The 15,032-nt window shown below is 47.8% G+C and overlaps 2 protein-coding genes across 3 annotated transcripts in view; one reads left to right on the forward strand and one right to left on the reverse strand.

The window, feature by feature from the left end:
* The window catches only part of ari-2 (E3 ubiquitin-protein ligase ari-2), a 59,103-nt gene extending 51,811 nt beyond the window's left edge, over positions 1–7,292 (reverse strand). The window contains exon 1 of the mRNA XM_075873655.1: positions 7,154–7,292. The gene's annotated coding sequence lies outside the window, so the exon portion shown is untranslated. The remainder of the gene's footprint in view (positions 1–7,153) is intronic.
* A 4,102-nt stretch (positions 7,293–11,394) lies between these two features.
* Positions 11,395–15,032, forward strand: LOC142771791 (uncharacterized). Of its 2 annotated transcripts, XM_075873657.1 has the most exons (4): positions 11,395–12,156; positions 13,176–13,220; positions 13,283–13,448; positions 14,076–15,032. In XM_075873657.1, the coding sequence occupies exons 1-4, from the start codon at positions 12,107–12,109 to the stop codon at positions 14,259–14,261; spliced, it is 447 nt and encodes a 148-aa protein (XP_075729772.1). In that variant the 5' UTR covers positions 11,395–12,106; the 3' UTR covers positions 14,262–15,032. The 2 variants fall into 2 exon arrangements, with proteins under 2 accessions (XP_075729772.1, XP_075729773.1); XM_075873658.1 differs by lacking the exon at positions 13,176–13,220.

Here is a 15,032-nt window from a genome sequence, read left to right on the forward strand (position 1 = left end):
ATAGCCGTGAATGACTCCCAGTGAAGTTTCTAGAGGTTAACGATCCCACCTGCACCCGTAAGTATATGACCAGTGACTAATTATGAATCTATCGAGAACCAGTAATTGTGTTGTGATATCCGCGGCAGGCATCAGCGCACCTTCCAAATTTTAGCATTTTTGTCCGCATGACCACTTGGACGACAGCGCTAGTTTGTCTCTGTTCGTCCGTTGTCTTTTGCTCGTTTTTTTTAACGATCATGAATCCCGGTTCAACGCCATTGTGAAGCGCATGACACCAGAGTACTGCGGAGAAAATTCTCGGTACAGATGCAGCTGGAGCACCATCCTCGTCTTTCGTCGGCTCACAAGGCAGTCAAAGCGCTCTTGCCATTTCTGAGGACTACGGACCTATATGAATGCCTTTGGAGTTTTGCGTAGCACCACCGCTGCATACGCGTCAGCCCATGTACTCAGTTTTCTCCTCTCCTTCTTTTCTCTTTCCTCTCTCATCTTTATACTCCCCTTTCCCATTCCTCTAGCGTAGGGCAGCGAACCGGGCATGTGCCTGGTTAATCTCTCTGCCTTCTCTCTTGTTGTTCTTCATTCCTTCCTTCCTTTCGGTCATCATCCACCTTTGATAGAGTGTTTGTTTCACAAGGCTATGGCTTGTATCGACTTGGCAGCCACGTGTGAACACAGTACAACGATAACAGCACGCATCAACGCGTTCAAAAAAAAAAAAAAACAGCGACGCGCCGACGCTGCCTGTGATGGACTCCGTGAAGGCACACGGATGAACATTAGGGCCTGCAAAATTCGCGCAAACAATGAGCGAGGCAACGATGCGTCACTGAACGTTGATTCTGATCACTGTGCAATGATGAGTATTTTCCCTACACCGTGATTCTGAACAATTGACAACGCGGTGCGCATGCTCGGTGCGTCTTCCGCGACAGCGTGGACAGCACATCTGCCTATACCTGCGTTGTAGCGTACGCTTTTGTATAAAGCGTCGCGAGGTGGAAGTCAGGTCGCAACAACCGAACTACGTTACACTTCAGGATAGTGGACCTTGGCCGGGACCAAGCAAAAATTCGTGTCACCTCGAAATTCGTATGAGCGGTGATCATACGTATATCACCGAGGTTTCACTGTTGTATGCCTCTTTGGGTGGCTCGTCCTCATCCCGAGCGGATGTGTTCTGGCACGGCGTGTCACCGTATGGATCCATAACGTTGGCGAGCCTTTAAAGGCACGCACACGCAACATGAGGCCCACAGCAGCACGCTTCTCAAGCTGTATTCACACGACGGACGTGATCACGGACTTATCTGTCACGTGACCTGCGACGCGATTTGGATCCCCCCGCAGCCTATTCACACGACAGGGGAGAATGCACGCTACAAGCGAAGATTTCGGCATTGCTCCCCGAGGATTCCAACTGCGATTTGGAACGTTTTACAAATCGGTGCGCACGGACCGAAGCGGGAACGCAGGAACGGCTGGCGTATGGTGACGTAGTACGGGATACGCAGGCTCACATCGTGATTTGGTCTATCGTGTGAATGCAGCTTTAGGAGCACTGGTTGGCATGGTAACTACAGCGGGTAGCCGAGAAACACGGGCTGAGGGAGTCGCGGTAACCAGAAAGGGACATTGTTTCGAAAAGCGTGTTGGGGGGGGGGGGGGGGGGCGTATGTCTCGTGCGATCTGCAGACACAGTCGGCGAGGCGGATTAAGCGGCTTTGGGAGAGAAGCCCAGTCTACGAAGCGAGAGCAGCAAAGAAAGGGCCTATCATCGCCGCGTGTCGATCATAAAAAAAAAAAAAGCTTCTAACTCCGCTATTACGGCACTATTTCGAAAAAGGTTTCGCGGCTGCGCGTTAGTTGTAGACTCGTGCGCTACTGCAACACCATAAGTAAATCTCGACCTCTGAGTGGTTCAAAGGCCCTTCAAGTATTGGGTATGCTATGCTGCGATCGACTATTACACACAAGACTCATTGTAACGAAGTTGCTGGTGGCACAAGAACAGCTTCATTGTAACCGAAAAATTGTTATGAACTCGTACTCGTGACACTGTTAATGACAAGGCCATACCTTAATGCGTTTGGGATAACCAATCATTCGCTACATCAGTACTCAGTGTATTGATAGAGATATTGCTTAAAGGAGTAATGCTTTTGTGAGGAACAAGATGGACACTTGCAGAAGTGCACTGCCATCGCCAGGCTCGCTCGGCCGTTCGTTCCCTGGCTACGTCATGCCTGCTGTTGCTGCTATCATCTCGGCCGCTGCGTACCTTAATAAACCCCCGTAACACTTTAAACTAACGAAAAGGGATTGCGAGGTCTTAGATGCGACGTAATGTAGCCGACACATAACGTAGCCAAATAAAGCCTGTGGTTCTGAACTGTACTTCTTAATTGAGGTGTAGTTACCATTACATCGAGGAAAATCAATAAAATGCAAAAAAGGAGAGAGGGGGGAACTTGCCGCTGATCGCAACCAAGCTCACAACCTTTGAACTCCAATGCTGAATGAATTGAGCTCTCGCAGCCTCTATTCCTACGTCATAGGTGTATCTGCTGGGAGGGGGGGGGGGGGGGGCAGGGGGCGCGCTAGTTTTTCACTGAAGAATGAAAGTTACAGAAACAAAGCTCCCCATCTCCACTTTCGACAGTAGTCACTGTCACCTAGGGAAACCAACAACTGAAAAAAAACTTTTCCCCCAACGCATCAATCGAGTAATCTCATCGTAACATTTCTCTTACGCTTCTGCTCAGACGATAGCGTTTGCAAAAAAGGATGAAATTCTTGCAAACGCTTTTTCTTCCCTAGTGAATCGTAATCACCTTTCATACGTAGATTGTGTACATCGTGGAAACTTTCATATTTATAAAAATATTCATTTTCATCACCAATCGTGCGTTGCTAACTTTTATGTATTTTCTCTATTGGACCAGCTATACTAGCCACGTAGGCTATTGGTCCAACTAGTTTGTACGCATCTTTTACACGTCTCAATAAACTCGTTTTGATTTGATTGTCCTCTGTGTCTCATGACCATACGCTGCATGCAGAGTCTCTGCGGTGCAGGCCACTAATGCCACATTGTTACGCTTTCCTCTCCAGCAATGCAGAGAAGGCTACCGCTGAGCAGGGGTTCTTAAGCACTCCGTCCTGCTTTCGTTCTGCTCTTCCTAGCCTGAAATTTAAATAATCGATGACAAAAATACGGGCGAGATCCAGTCAACGTTTTATGGCCTGATGCAAACTCTGTTTTAGCCAATCCGTTCTCTTTAACCCAAAAAGAACAGCATCAGCACTGATCTAAGCTGCACGTTGCGAGTTGAGCGTGAAGCAGTGCAAGATGGAATTGGGAGAACAAAACTATATATCTGATTTGGTCTCTGCTTAACCTGCTTGGCCTTGCTTATCAATATTGCATTTCTTATCAGCAGAAGCCGGATGATTAGGCATTAAAAAAGATCTACGCATATCCACGAAGTGAAAGCCTATGATGGGGAGAATCAGGGCGTAATAGATCACGAATTATGGCCTTCCATTTTGTTCTGGGTATTTAAGAGCCTCTTAATTTGTTCTTGTTAACTTTTTTATGAAGTGCTTTGATGGCTGGTTAAATATCGATATTTTCGCCGTGTTCTGGCCGTGTTCTGGCCTTTTATTTTGTTTGTTTTGGTCAACAGCCGTTACGTGACATTTTTGTTGTTCAGAGATGCTTCGGTTTGATCACATGCACCTGCGCTACATCTGTTGTAAACGCCGGACGGTGGTTTACGAACATTGGGCTGTTCTAAGGGGCTTCGCCTATAAAAGGCGTGTTTTAGGCGCCAAATGTAGGCAGGTAAAACAACGTTTCAGGTGCCGAAAATAGGCAGGCAGAACGCGTTTTACGACTTCAGCGTCATAAGTATATGCGAAATAACATTTTACGTAAATGCAAGTAATTTCAATATGGAGACGTGTGTTATATATATCGACGATAGGAAAGCAAAAATGGTTATTGCGTATGAATGCACAAAGGCGCAAACAGTTGAACATATCCATGCATTGGTCATTTGTCCAGCGCGGTTCGATGAGTAAAGTCTCTCCTTTTATTCTCTACCATGGTGACTCAGGTGCCCACTGTCAAATTAATGCCATCCTGAGTCTCTCTGCCTCTCCTTTCGGCATGGCTGAAATTGGCAGCACTGGAGCAGATAACCAGACTGCTATATGATTGGATAGAGGAGATGTACGCCTCGAGTTGGCGGTGCTTAATCGCTTTCTTGTCGCTGAACACATTGGAGAGGCCCTCCAACAAACATCTTTAGATGCGAAGCACCTCTTTGACTAGCCTACGTAACGCTGTCCCTCCGTGCGACCATACGAACGCGTTGCAAGGCTCTCCTCTCGCTGCAGGTGGTGGAGTGGTGCCAAGCAGGTCAAGCTGCAGCTGCGCGTTCACTCCATGCTCCTATCGCAGTGTGCGCTGACGTCACTCTCTCCCTCGCTTGCTGCGTGCTCACCGCAACAGCTGTCTCGTCCGTTCATTTGCAACACCTGCCAATCACTCCGCTCCTGTGACCGCCGCTTGCTACACCGCCGACTCGTCGGTTCATGCGTAATTAACTTGACGCGTGCCTAACGTACACGTTGAAACATGTCTGTAAGTGTCACCTTTTTCTAGCTTCACCCTCTCCACTGCTCAGAACGCTCGAGCGCACATCGAGTGGTAACACCCTTTCGTCTCATTTATCTGCGGTGGAGAGGACGCCGGTAGACGACGCTCCTTCCCTCGCCGAAGAGATTAGGCCTAACCCGGCCATCGCTTCAAACGAATCTTCCAGCGCTCACCGCAGCACCCGCGTTAGCGCCGCTCAACTCGTGACGCCACCCATGCGCAACACTGCTGCTTTGCATCTCATCAAGGTTCCCTTTGGGAAGATGGTGTGAATTTTTTAGGCGCACACTTTTTTCATAACTATTGTAAGCTGTCAAGGCATGGACGATGACGAGCGAAGGACACAGGAAGCGCTACTTTTAACTGAAAGTTGAATGGAAGGGAACATCAAATATATAGGTGTAGCCTCCTCAAAGAAAGAACATGAAAACAAGAAAAGAATAAAACGACCATTCGAAAAAAGTAGTGCTATCACTATGCAGAGTTCATTCGTGCCAACACGTGTGAAGTATGTATGTGCTGGCACGAGTCTAAGTGAAGATTGTCAGTCATCACGCCGATATCGTCTGCAGAAGTGCCAATGCGCACAATATGTGACTACCACATGCGCACACTTAAAAATTCAGTTCCTTGCTTGTCAAGGCAATTGAAGGAGCACTAACCACAATTGATGATTTGTGGGGTTTAACGTCCCAAAACCACCATTAGATTATGAGAGACGCCGTAGTGGAGGGCTCCGGAAATTTTGACCACCTGGGGTTCTTTAACGTGCACCCAAATCTGAGCACACGGGCCTACAACATTTCCGCCTCCATCGGAAATGCAGCCGCCGCAGCCGGGATACTAACCACAATTAAATCATCCCTTTCATCTCGGTGGCCTCGACAATTGGTCAATTAGTAAAGCCCCGATATATAACATCATGGCGTATTGGAGTGAATGGACTCTGCATAGTGATAGCATGATCTTTTTTGGTCGTTCCTTTTATTCTTGTCTTGTTTTCGTAATTTTTTTTTCTTTCTGGAGGCTACACCTATATAATTAGTGTTTTCTTCCATTAATATTCCAGTTGAATGTAGCGCTTGTCCTGTGTCCTTCGCTCGTCTTAATTATTACGTGCCTTTAGCGCTTACAAAAGTTATGGATCAGTACCAACTATAGCCCGAACCAAGCGCACACTTTTTGTTTGTGGACTGCGTATACGGATGGCTGGGCATAAATTTAGCACATGTGAAAGCGTTGACATCGATATATTCACTCTTTCATACTTAGTATTGTACGAGCGTTACGAGAAATCTAGGAAATATATTTAAAAGAACATGGTTGATCCCTCCATGATAGGAATCGGTAAAATACGAAAGCCAAACGTGCCCTTACCGAAGTAGTTTAACGCTTACTATACATTGACCTGAGCAATACCTATTGGTGTTTGGAGGATATATATTAGCACCACTTAACGTGGGTGCATCCACGTTGACGCTTAATCATACATCTCCGTATCCCGAAGACCATATCCTATCATACCCATCAATAAACCCATATCCCGCCGATAATGATTAAACAAACCTTTCTGGTCACGCATGTTTGTGGTAGCTGTAGTAGTTAACGGTGAGAGTGGAACCAGAGAAAGCAATGTGGCAGCCAGAGGAGCATGACTGATTGGACGCCGAACTTGAACTAAGGCTGCTTAGTCGCAGCATCTTATAGTTATTATATTAAGCTATAGAAAGTGTACCGTCGTCTATATATTCGTATTATGTGTCCAACTACGGCCACTCTTTGCTATGACGCAACATTCTGCATGACGATGTAATGAAGCAACGACTAATTCAGCATGTCGCCGTTCGCAAAGAGAGAGGATGTGCCGCTTCACCGTGGCCAGCTGGCGTCAACTTTGTTTTCCTATGGGGTTCACTTCGTCAAGAAGAAACTATATCATCCACTAGCACTCGGCAACATCCTTGTCAGTCGTCATTCGATGCATAAGTTTCTGATTTTTCAGCGTTTGAAGTGCCCCGACGTGGCAGAGCTTTATCTCATGTCGTTGCCCCACCGCGGTGGTCTATGTGGCTAAGGTACTCGGCTGCTAACTCGCAGGTCACGGGATCAAATCCCGGCTGCGGCGGTTGAATTTCCAATGGAGGCGGAAATGTTGCAGGCCCGTGTGCTCAGATTTGGGTGCACGTTAAAGAACCCCAGGTGGTCGAAAATTTCGAAGCCCTCCACTACGGCGTCTCTCATAATCATATGGTGGTTTTGGAACGTTAAACCCGACATATCGATCAATCAATCAATCAATCAATCATGCCATCGTGTCGGCAGCGTGAAGCAGCAACATGGCGTCTATGCCCACGGTCATTTGGGCGCACGAAACAGTGGACTGAGAGCGTCACCCTCGCACGCATTATTGAACGGACATCGCCGTCGCGCATAAGACGAGTATATCGCGTTGCAGCTTCGTCGCATAAAGGTGGCTGTACATACCTTTTGCAGCGAGGTAAGCCCACAAAAATCCTGTAAGCTTGACGATGCCTTCCGCACTAGATGTACTGTACTGCAAGAGTTGACAGAGCACGCAGTGGAGCACAGAAAGCCAACGGATAACTGTGGCTGCACAACGCACCATGAAGGCAGCGCTGCAATGTTCGCAAACACGGCAGATAAGAAAGACCGAACGCGTCACCAAGCGCGCATGTGCGAACCGCAACAGCAAGTGCGCATGCGTCGCCTCTCTTCCCTTTTTAAACACGATAGTCTTTCTTGGGGACCTTCGACGCAAAAATTTTGGTTTGTCTGTCTGTACATTTGTCTGTTGTCCACTCTTCACGGCATTGGGTACTTGAAACTGCTGAGCCCATCCGCAGCGCCTACCTATGTTGCCCAAGGTTGAGTGTTCATGCTTGTGCAATTGTCAATTAAAAAGCAACTATTCCGCATGTCTGGGGCACCATAACAACACGTATATATTTTGCATGTGCGTCTCTTACTAGAAAAGGCATACATAAGTAATTTTAAGAATCGTAGCGCTTATCACGCTGCGCTCACCATGCAACGCTTGCATGGAAATCCGAGTGTTTCCAATGCTTTGCTAAGACGAGACGGTGGTAGTACCTACCCGTCGCCTTGCGTTCTACACCTTATCACCTCTGAGATGGGCGCGCACACCTGTCTCAGAGCCACGTGCTTTGTTTTCTAAGACAACTACCAGATGGCGCTTATGTCTCACGTGTGACGTGACGATGCGCTCGTTCGCCTCCGCTGCATGCTCGAGGCACTTTAACGCAGCGCCTCCAGAATACCAATCACCAATTTTCTTGCGCAGAACATCAAATAAATGTCTTGTTCGCTCTCTCCACATGCAAGATTATCGCCTTTCGACGACATATGCAGATTACATGCAAATACGGGGACAATTTTTTTCTTTTTTTTAACGGAAGTATTTTGCCCCCACAGAGGCCTTTCAGGTTCAACGGGCTGTTCTGTGCTGATTGCATTTTTTATGAAAGTTGTTCGTCTCGCAATGTTTTTCTGTAGCTCTTTTTTTGGCACCTTCGGCACTTAGTAACATTTGCACAGCGAAAGCTCTTATGAGATCACAACAAGAGTCACGTGCTCCGTAGTCGTCTGCCGCCGCCGATGACCATTACCACTATCGCGCTAAATAAGACAAAGACTCAGTAAATAAAAAACAACAACAAGGACACAATGATTGATTGATTGATATGTGGGGTTTAACGTCCCAAAACCACCATTTGATTAAACAAGGACACAATGAGATGCAATCGAACCAAGGCCCCGTGTGTGACAGCTCAGTATATTCTACTGCACTCCATTGCAAACTTGCCCTAAGCAGGCTTGACGTTGGGAAAGGAATCACGTTAGTATGAGCGACAAAGCGTTTTAGAACAGCAATGGTGAAACCAGGCGTCACACAATGCGAATTGCGTAACGAGTGGGTCGTTCAATGCTCCAACCTGTTACAAAAGGTGGTTGTTGATCACCTGTTAACTGCGGTGCATACTAACTTCAGGGATCCCGCCACGGTGGTCTAGTGGCCAAGGTACTCGGCTGCTGACCCGCAGGTCGCGGGATCAAATCCCGGCTGTGGCGGCTGCATTTCCGATGGAGGCGGAAATGTTGTAGGCCGTGTACTCAGATTTGGGTGCACGTTAAAGAACCCTAGGTGGTCAAAATTTTCGGAGCCCTCCACTACGGCGTCTCTCATAATCAAATAGTGGTTTTGGGACGTTAAACCCCGCAAATCAATCAATCAATCAACTAACTTCAGGGATAATTCTTCAGTATCGTCAGGCACTGAATAATAAAAAAAATGCACACAAAATTTCTTGCAAATGTGTACGGATACCACGCTTCTGCGAAGAATGACGAAAAATAGCACAGCGAATGCTGGTCTACTATACCCAGAAATTATTACTATTAATGCTGTAGTGTGTAGTCAGCAAGTGTGCTAGCAGTAGTTACGTAATGGGCGTTTAGAAAAGCCTCTGAAAGGCCGCTCTTCTAGCTTTCGCTGAGATTGTGCTGCGCGTTTCACGCATGCAGGCCTGGCGGTTTTTAGTTTTTCGTCTGTAAAACGCAAATTAGGAGATCCAACGTAGATGGTGTGGTTTGTTGGAGTATAATAATAATAATAATAATAATAATAATAATAATAATAATAATAATAATAATAATAATAATAATAATAATAATAATAATAATAATAATAATAATAATAATAATAATAATAATAATAATAATAATACTGTCATGTGCGTGTGCTCTGTGTTTTCGCCGCTAGCCTTTGCTTTAGATTCGGGCACAACCGCAACGCCACAACTGTAAATTTCGATCTCCGGGTGGTTTAGGGACCTCTACACAATTGAAAAACCAGAACAAAACAAAAACATATGTTTTGGTGCAGTAAGGCATATGGCATTCCGTTTAAGTATTCGTTTTGATAAAGAAAACCACAACGCAGACAATCAAACTCGTATGCAGGGTGATAAGGCACCTGTGAACAATTAAACCCCATCCCATGATGCACGCGTTCCCAGTAAATATTTGCACTTCACACTGCCTTACACATCGCACGGGGGGCTTCGAGTGACGTCAAACGGTCTGCACTTCTTTCCGCTTTAAAGGGCCACTCACCAGGTTTGACAATTTTGATAATTGATTGATATGTGGGGCTTGACGTCCCAAAAGCACCATATGATTATGAGAGATGCCGCAGTGGAGGACTCCGGAAATTTCGACCACCTGGGGTTCTTTAACGTGCACCCAAATCTGAGCACAAGGGCCTACAACATTTCCGCCTCCATCGGAAATACAGCCGCCGCAGCCGGGCTGACAATTTTGAGCTGACAAGCGCAATGCGTAGACGAGGCGTTCATGATCACGTCTGCCAAAATTTGCAACGCTACGCGCCGCGGAAATGGGTCAAAATTTAAGATGAAGGCTGCTCCCCCTCCCCTCTGCCGGCGCACGCGTAGAGAACGAGGGCATGACGTGGGCGTAGGAATGGCCCACGGCAATGCGGTGACGTTGGTAATTCTAGCTCACTTTAACGTTGGTCCTCTACGTAGACGACTCTGCTCTGACGTTGTCAACAGTATACCACGTGACATGGCAAAAGTTATTTAACACAACACGCGTAGTTTATGTATTTGTTGCTTTAATAGATTAATAAAGCTTGGAATAAGTAATGAGATGCAATAAAAAATTGTGCACGTTTTTTTACATTTTTTTTTTCGTGAAATGCTACGAGACGCGGGGATAAAGTGCCAGCGTTTCGCATGCGTTCGGGTCCCTGCGGTCAGCGCATTGCTCTGAGCAGACGGCTGCCGTGGAACGCTCCTACGCGTTCGCGCACTCATTGTGTTCATCTACTCTACCGCATCGAAGCCAGCGTTTCCAAATAATCCCACAAAAACAGGCAGAAGACTACAAAATAAAGCTGGTCAACAAAGCAACGCCGCTTGCGTGCACGGGGGCTGGGCTTGTTCGGGCACGTCAGGCGCACGTCACCTCTTGGTCGGATGCCGGAGAGGCCACGTGGGGAAGAGGTTTGGCTTGCGAAGGCTACGCGGAGGAGCGGCAAGGGTTTCAAGCTCGCCTCCCCTTACCCTCGTTTCGCGCCGCTTGAAAAACCTGTTTTCTCCGCTCGTAATGAACCGATTCGAAAAATTTTTGTGGCAAAACGTTGCTCATCGGACACCCAACAACTTCCACTGTCCTAAAACTCCACTCACGAGGCACCATACTGAACTAAAATTCAGTATGGTGCCTCGTGAGTGGCCAGGTTTGACAAACGGTATGCGTACATGGGGCGTTCACGTTTACGTCTGCCAAAATTTGAAACGCTACGCGCCGTGGAAATGGGTCAAATTTGAGGGATTCGCTCGCAGGATTTCAAGCTGGACGGTTGTGCCCTCGCGATCTCCGACTTCAGCGTAGCTCCCGCCGACTGGTTCGCCCTCCGCGGTCTCCTGATGCCGTGTAGCTCTCGCATTGTGGCACCCCGCCCTTGGACTGCTTCGACCGGATCCCCACTTTCCTATCCCCTTCTTTTTCCTCTCGTTGGCTGTCTTCTTCTGCTTCTACTTTCCTTCTATTCTTTTTATCCCTCCTTCCCCCCACCCCTATAAGGCACTGCGCCGTGTCGCCTGAAGGCAGACAGAAATTAGGTGCCTTTTTCCTCTTCATTCTAATCACTACCCAATTTGAGGAGGAACGCTGCTCCCCCTCCTCCTTGCGGGCGCCCGCTCAGAGAATGAGGGCATGACGTGCACGCACGAATCGCCCAACGTACAAGGTAGTGCAGTGACGTGCTCTGACGTTGCCGACAGCATACCACGTGACGCGGCTTAAATGATTTACCACGACATGCGTAGCTTACGTAATTTGTTGCTTGAATAGATGAATAAAACTTTAGATAAATAACAAGACACAGTAAGGAAATGCGCGCGTCTTTCTTTCATTTTTTCTCCCGTGAATTGCAACTAGGTGCGGGGCTAATGTGGCAGCGTTCCACATTCGTTCGTGTCCCCCCCCCCCCCCCGGCTCTGCGCATCGAGCAGACGACAGCCGTGGAAGCGAATGCAACGCTTCCTACGCGTTCGCGCACTGATTGCGCTCGTCTCTTCTACCGCGTCGAAGTAAACGCTATTGCAGGCCCTCGATCGCGATACCACCACTCTCGAGCCAGTGAGATGTCGCAGTTTGTGTGTTCAGTAGCAGGTTGCAAGCCTGCTGACCAGCGTGGGCGCATTCGACATCGCTTGCCGAAAGACGAAGCGCTGCGCCGTACCTGGCTGCAATGCATTGGCCTTCCGGCAAAGCAGAAGTGTGCGCTTATTTGTGGTCGGCACTTCAAGCCGGAGGATTACATCCACGATCCGCGGATTCAAGATGGATTGAACATTGTGATGAGGCATGTGCTGCGCCCAGGCACACTACCAACGCTCTTCGTTCCGAACAAGGCGGTAAGTGTTATTTTCTTTTAGTTCCATTCGCAGTGTAAGCGGCAGGTGAATGTGATAACAGAGCACCATTTACTTGGCAGTTTGGTGTGCGTAGTGCACGCAGTGTCTTTTTGAATGTCGAGTGTGCGAAATCGGGCACAAGTACGTAAATGCGAAGTGACTCGATACTGACCGCACGGCAGAACATACCACCATACCACCCGATGCTTAGAGTGACAACTACCGCATACCACCCGTTGTTTAGAGTGTCATACCGCATACCACCCGTTGTGTAGAGTGTCAACTAACCGAGCAGCAATAGCTACGCACCTAGCATGTGTTTTAAGCATACATTGTTTTTTATATCTTCTTTAGTTTTTTAATGGGGCACGATAAGTATGTTGAACGCCTCCTAAAAAATTGATGCCTGAAACGTGAGCCGCGAACAGGCTGCTCTACCCTCTGATGTTACCCTCCTCCTTCGGTACGAAGGGGAGCGTCTCCGACGTCCGCCCCCTGCGAACACAGCAATGCAGTCGTCTCCGACCAGCCGTGATGTCACGTGACAGCAGTACGGTTATGCCACGTGACTTAGCGGTACGGAGGCGAGCGGTCTCACGCGGTGGCCGGTCGCAACACACGGCAGGAGGCATGGCCTCCAAGATTGCTTGATGGCAGGTGGCTCCCAATTGAAAAGACAGCGACGTTCCAGGCACAATTTTTCTAAGAGGCGTTGGTATCTCTAACGAATCATAGTTTAACTTGTCCGCCGTTCATATCACACAGAATATAGTGAGTTATTTTACACGCGATGCACGTCACTTACGAAGCACGAGCTGATACACCCAATGTGGTGGTTACAGAAATGTGAACATTTCCTTTCCGAATTTTTTTGCCAGGCGAGTGCGCAAAAAACAACAAAAAAACATTGAAAGGTACTTCCACCTTCGAACGTTGTGTAGATATTGCAGCAGTGCCTCAAGATGTAAGAGATGAGCGTATAAAAAGTGAGCTTCATTTTTGACTTCCCTGATTTTCAGGATGTGGCTGACGCATGCAGCAGCGTCACTGAAGTATCACAAACCGTAAGTGTGACGTTGCATCTGAACGCTGTGCACTGATTTCAGTAATGTCGGCATGTTTACAGGGTGAGAGATGCAGATGTAGGAGAAACGCGCTGCCGCCCACAGCCCAGGCTGCGCGGGAAGATTGCAGACGGCGTACGACATCTGAGAATGGAACGCAAACGCTCCCAATCATGCAAACGGCTGCTATTCAGACAACAAAACAGAGCACCTCTGGAAGAAATGCTGGTGAGCATAGGCTGGCACGCTGAAAGGTGTCGGTAGCCATTAGTATATTAAAGTAATGACAACTAGCTGCTACCCCAATGAAGGCATAGAGCAAGATATTCGTACTAATTGTTCGAGTTTAGATGCTGCACAGAGCAATATAACTTACAAGAATGACATGGTATTGCACGTCTTCCACTATTCACAGTGTAAGTGCATCCGCTGCAATACTGCATGCGCCGAGGTGCCGAGGAGTTTTCGCACTTTTCGCACAAGCGCGAAGTTAATTACGGAAAGTGTTCTCTCGCTTTGAACAAATACTACTATTTCGAAAGCGTTCGTTTACACCAACAAGGTAAAATACGTAAAGATGACAGAAGTTTTATTTGGACTAGTCAGTGAAGATGAAGGCATTATATAGGTCCAAGTGGTGTGCTTTCATTTTTTCCTTTACAAAATATAGCGTCACGGTTAATGCTAGACAGACTACTTACCCTTTGCAACTGTATATGGAAGAAAGATTTGTTTGAGAGGTCCAGATGAAAGTAAGCAAACAATTCAAATATCGGAAAAGTAAATGTGTGTGTTTCTGAGAGCTGCAGGTTGGATGAGTTGCTGTTTTTGTGACAATGCCCTACATTATTGCAGGCACGCAGGCGGACTTTGATGTCCGACTCCAGATCACAACAGGCATGCAGACTGACAGCTGCGACATGCCCTTGCTACGAGCAAGACTTAAACAATACTGTGATCCCCCTGCTTTGGCCTGGGAGTCTGGTGCTCAAGCTATCGCACCAGTGCAGAGAGCATCCTTTCTGGAAGCTGAAGAAATGAAGTGCAACGATGTAGGATTGGTCGACACCAGCTACAGGCCTCCATCAGAATGAACAACCAGCTCGAGCACGACAACACACAAATCGGGCACGACAGCACACATTTTTTTTTCTGCGTAACCGCTGCTTGCCACGCAATGACCACACCAAGACCTGTGTCGAAGACAGTGTCGCACTTTTAGTGAAAGCAGTGCAACACGCAAGAAGCATGACCTGAATGTCTTCGCTACTGACAAGCTCTGAACATGACATTGCCAGTTTGAACACACTCAAGCATGAAACAGTAAGTTCACGAAGCGGGCTAAGTGTAATAGTGTAACGTACCAACGCATGTCATCTCCTTCCCCTGGAGAAGGTGGACTGTCAGATCCCGGTGCGTCGTCCCTGACCGTGGTTGCATGCAGCGACGCGACGTGGTGTGTCACGCTAAGGATCCATGATCCGTGCCAGCCTTTTCAAACTCGCGCGCACCGAAGCATCCATCCCACAGAAACAGGCATTACGCCACAAAGGCTGGTGGACTAAGCAATGTCGCTCACGTGCTCGGGGAGCGGACTTGTTCGGACTCGTCATGCGCACGTGACCTCTTGGTCGGACACCGGAGAGAGTAGGGAAGAGATCTGGCTTGCGAAGGCTATGCGGCGGAGCGGCAAGGGTTTCCACATCACCTTCTCTCATCCTCGTGTCGCGCCGCTTCGAAAGAATGGTTTTCTCGGTTCGTAATGAACCGATTAATAAAGAAAAAAATTGTGGCATAATGCTCCTCATCAGA

This window comes from Rhipicephalus microplus, chromosome 9, assembly GCF_043290135.1.
Source record: "Rhipicephalus microplus isolate Deutch F79 chromosome 9, USDA_Rmic, whole genome shotgun sequence".
Lineage (NCBI taxonomy): Eukaryota > Metazoa > Arthropoda > Arachnida > Ixodida > Ixodidae > Rhipicephalus > Rhipicephalus microplus.

Bases quoted from the DNA above. Each gene is read 5' to 3' on its own strand.
- LOC142771791 (XM_075873657.1), top strand. From the start codon at position 12,107: ATGTGCTGCGCCCAGGCACACTACCAACGCTCTTCGTTCCGAACAAGG. The intron at 12,157-13,175 runs GTAAGTGTTATT...CCTGATTTTCAG, and splicing joins TCTTCGTTCCGAACAAGGCG to GATGTGGCTGACGCATGCAG. The intron at 13,449-14,075 runs GTGAGCATAGGC...ACATTATTGCAG, and splicing joins CACCTCTGGAAGAAATGCTG to GCACGCAGGCGGACTTTGAT.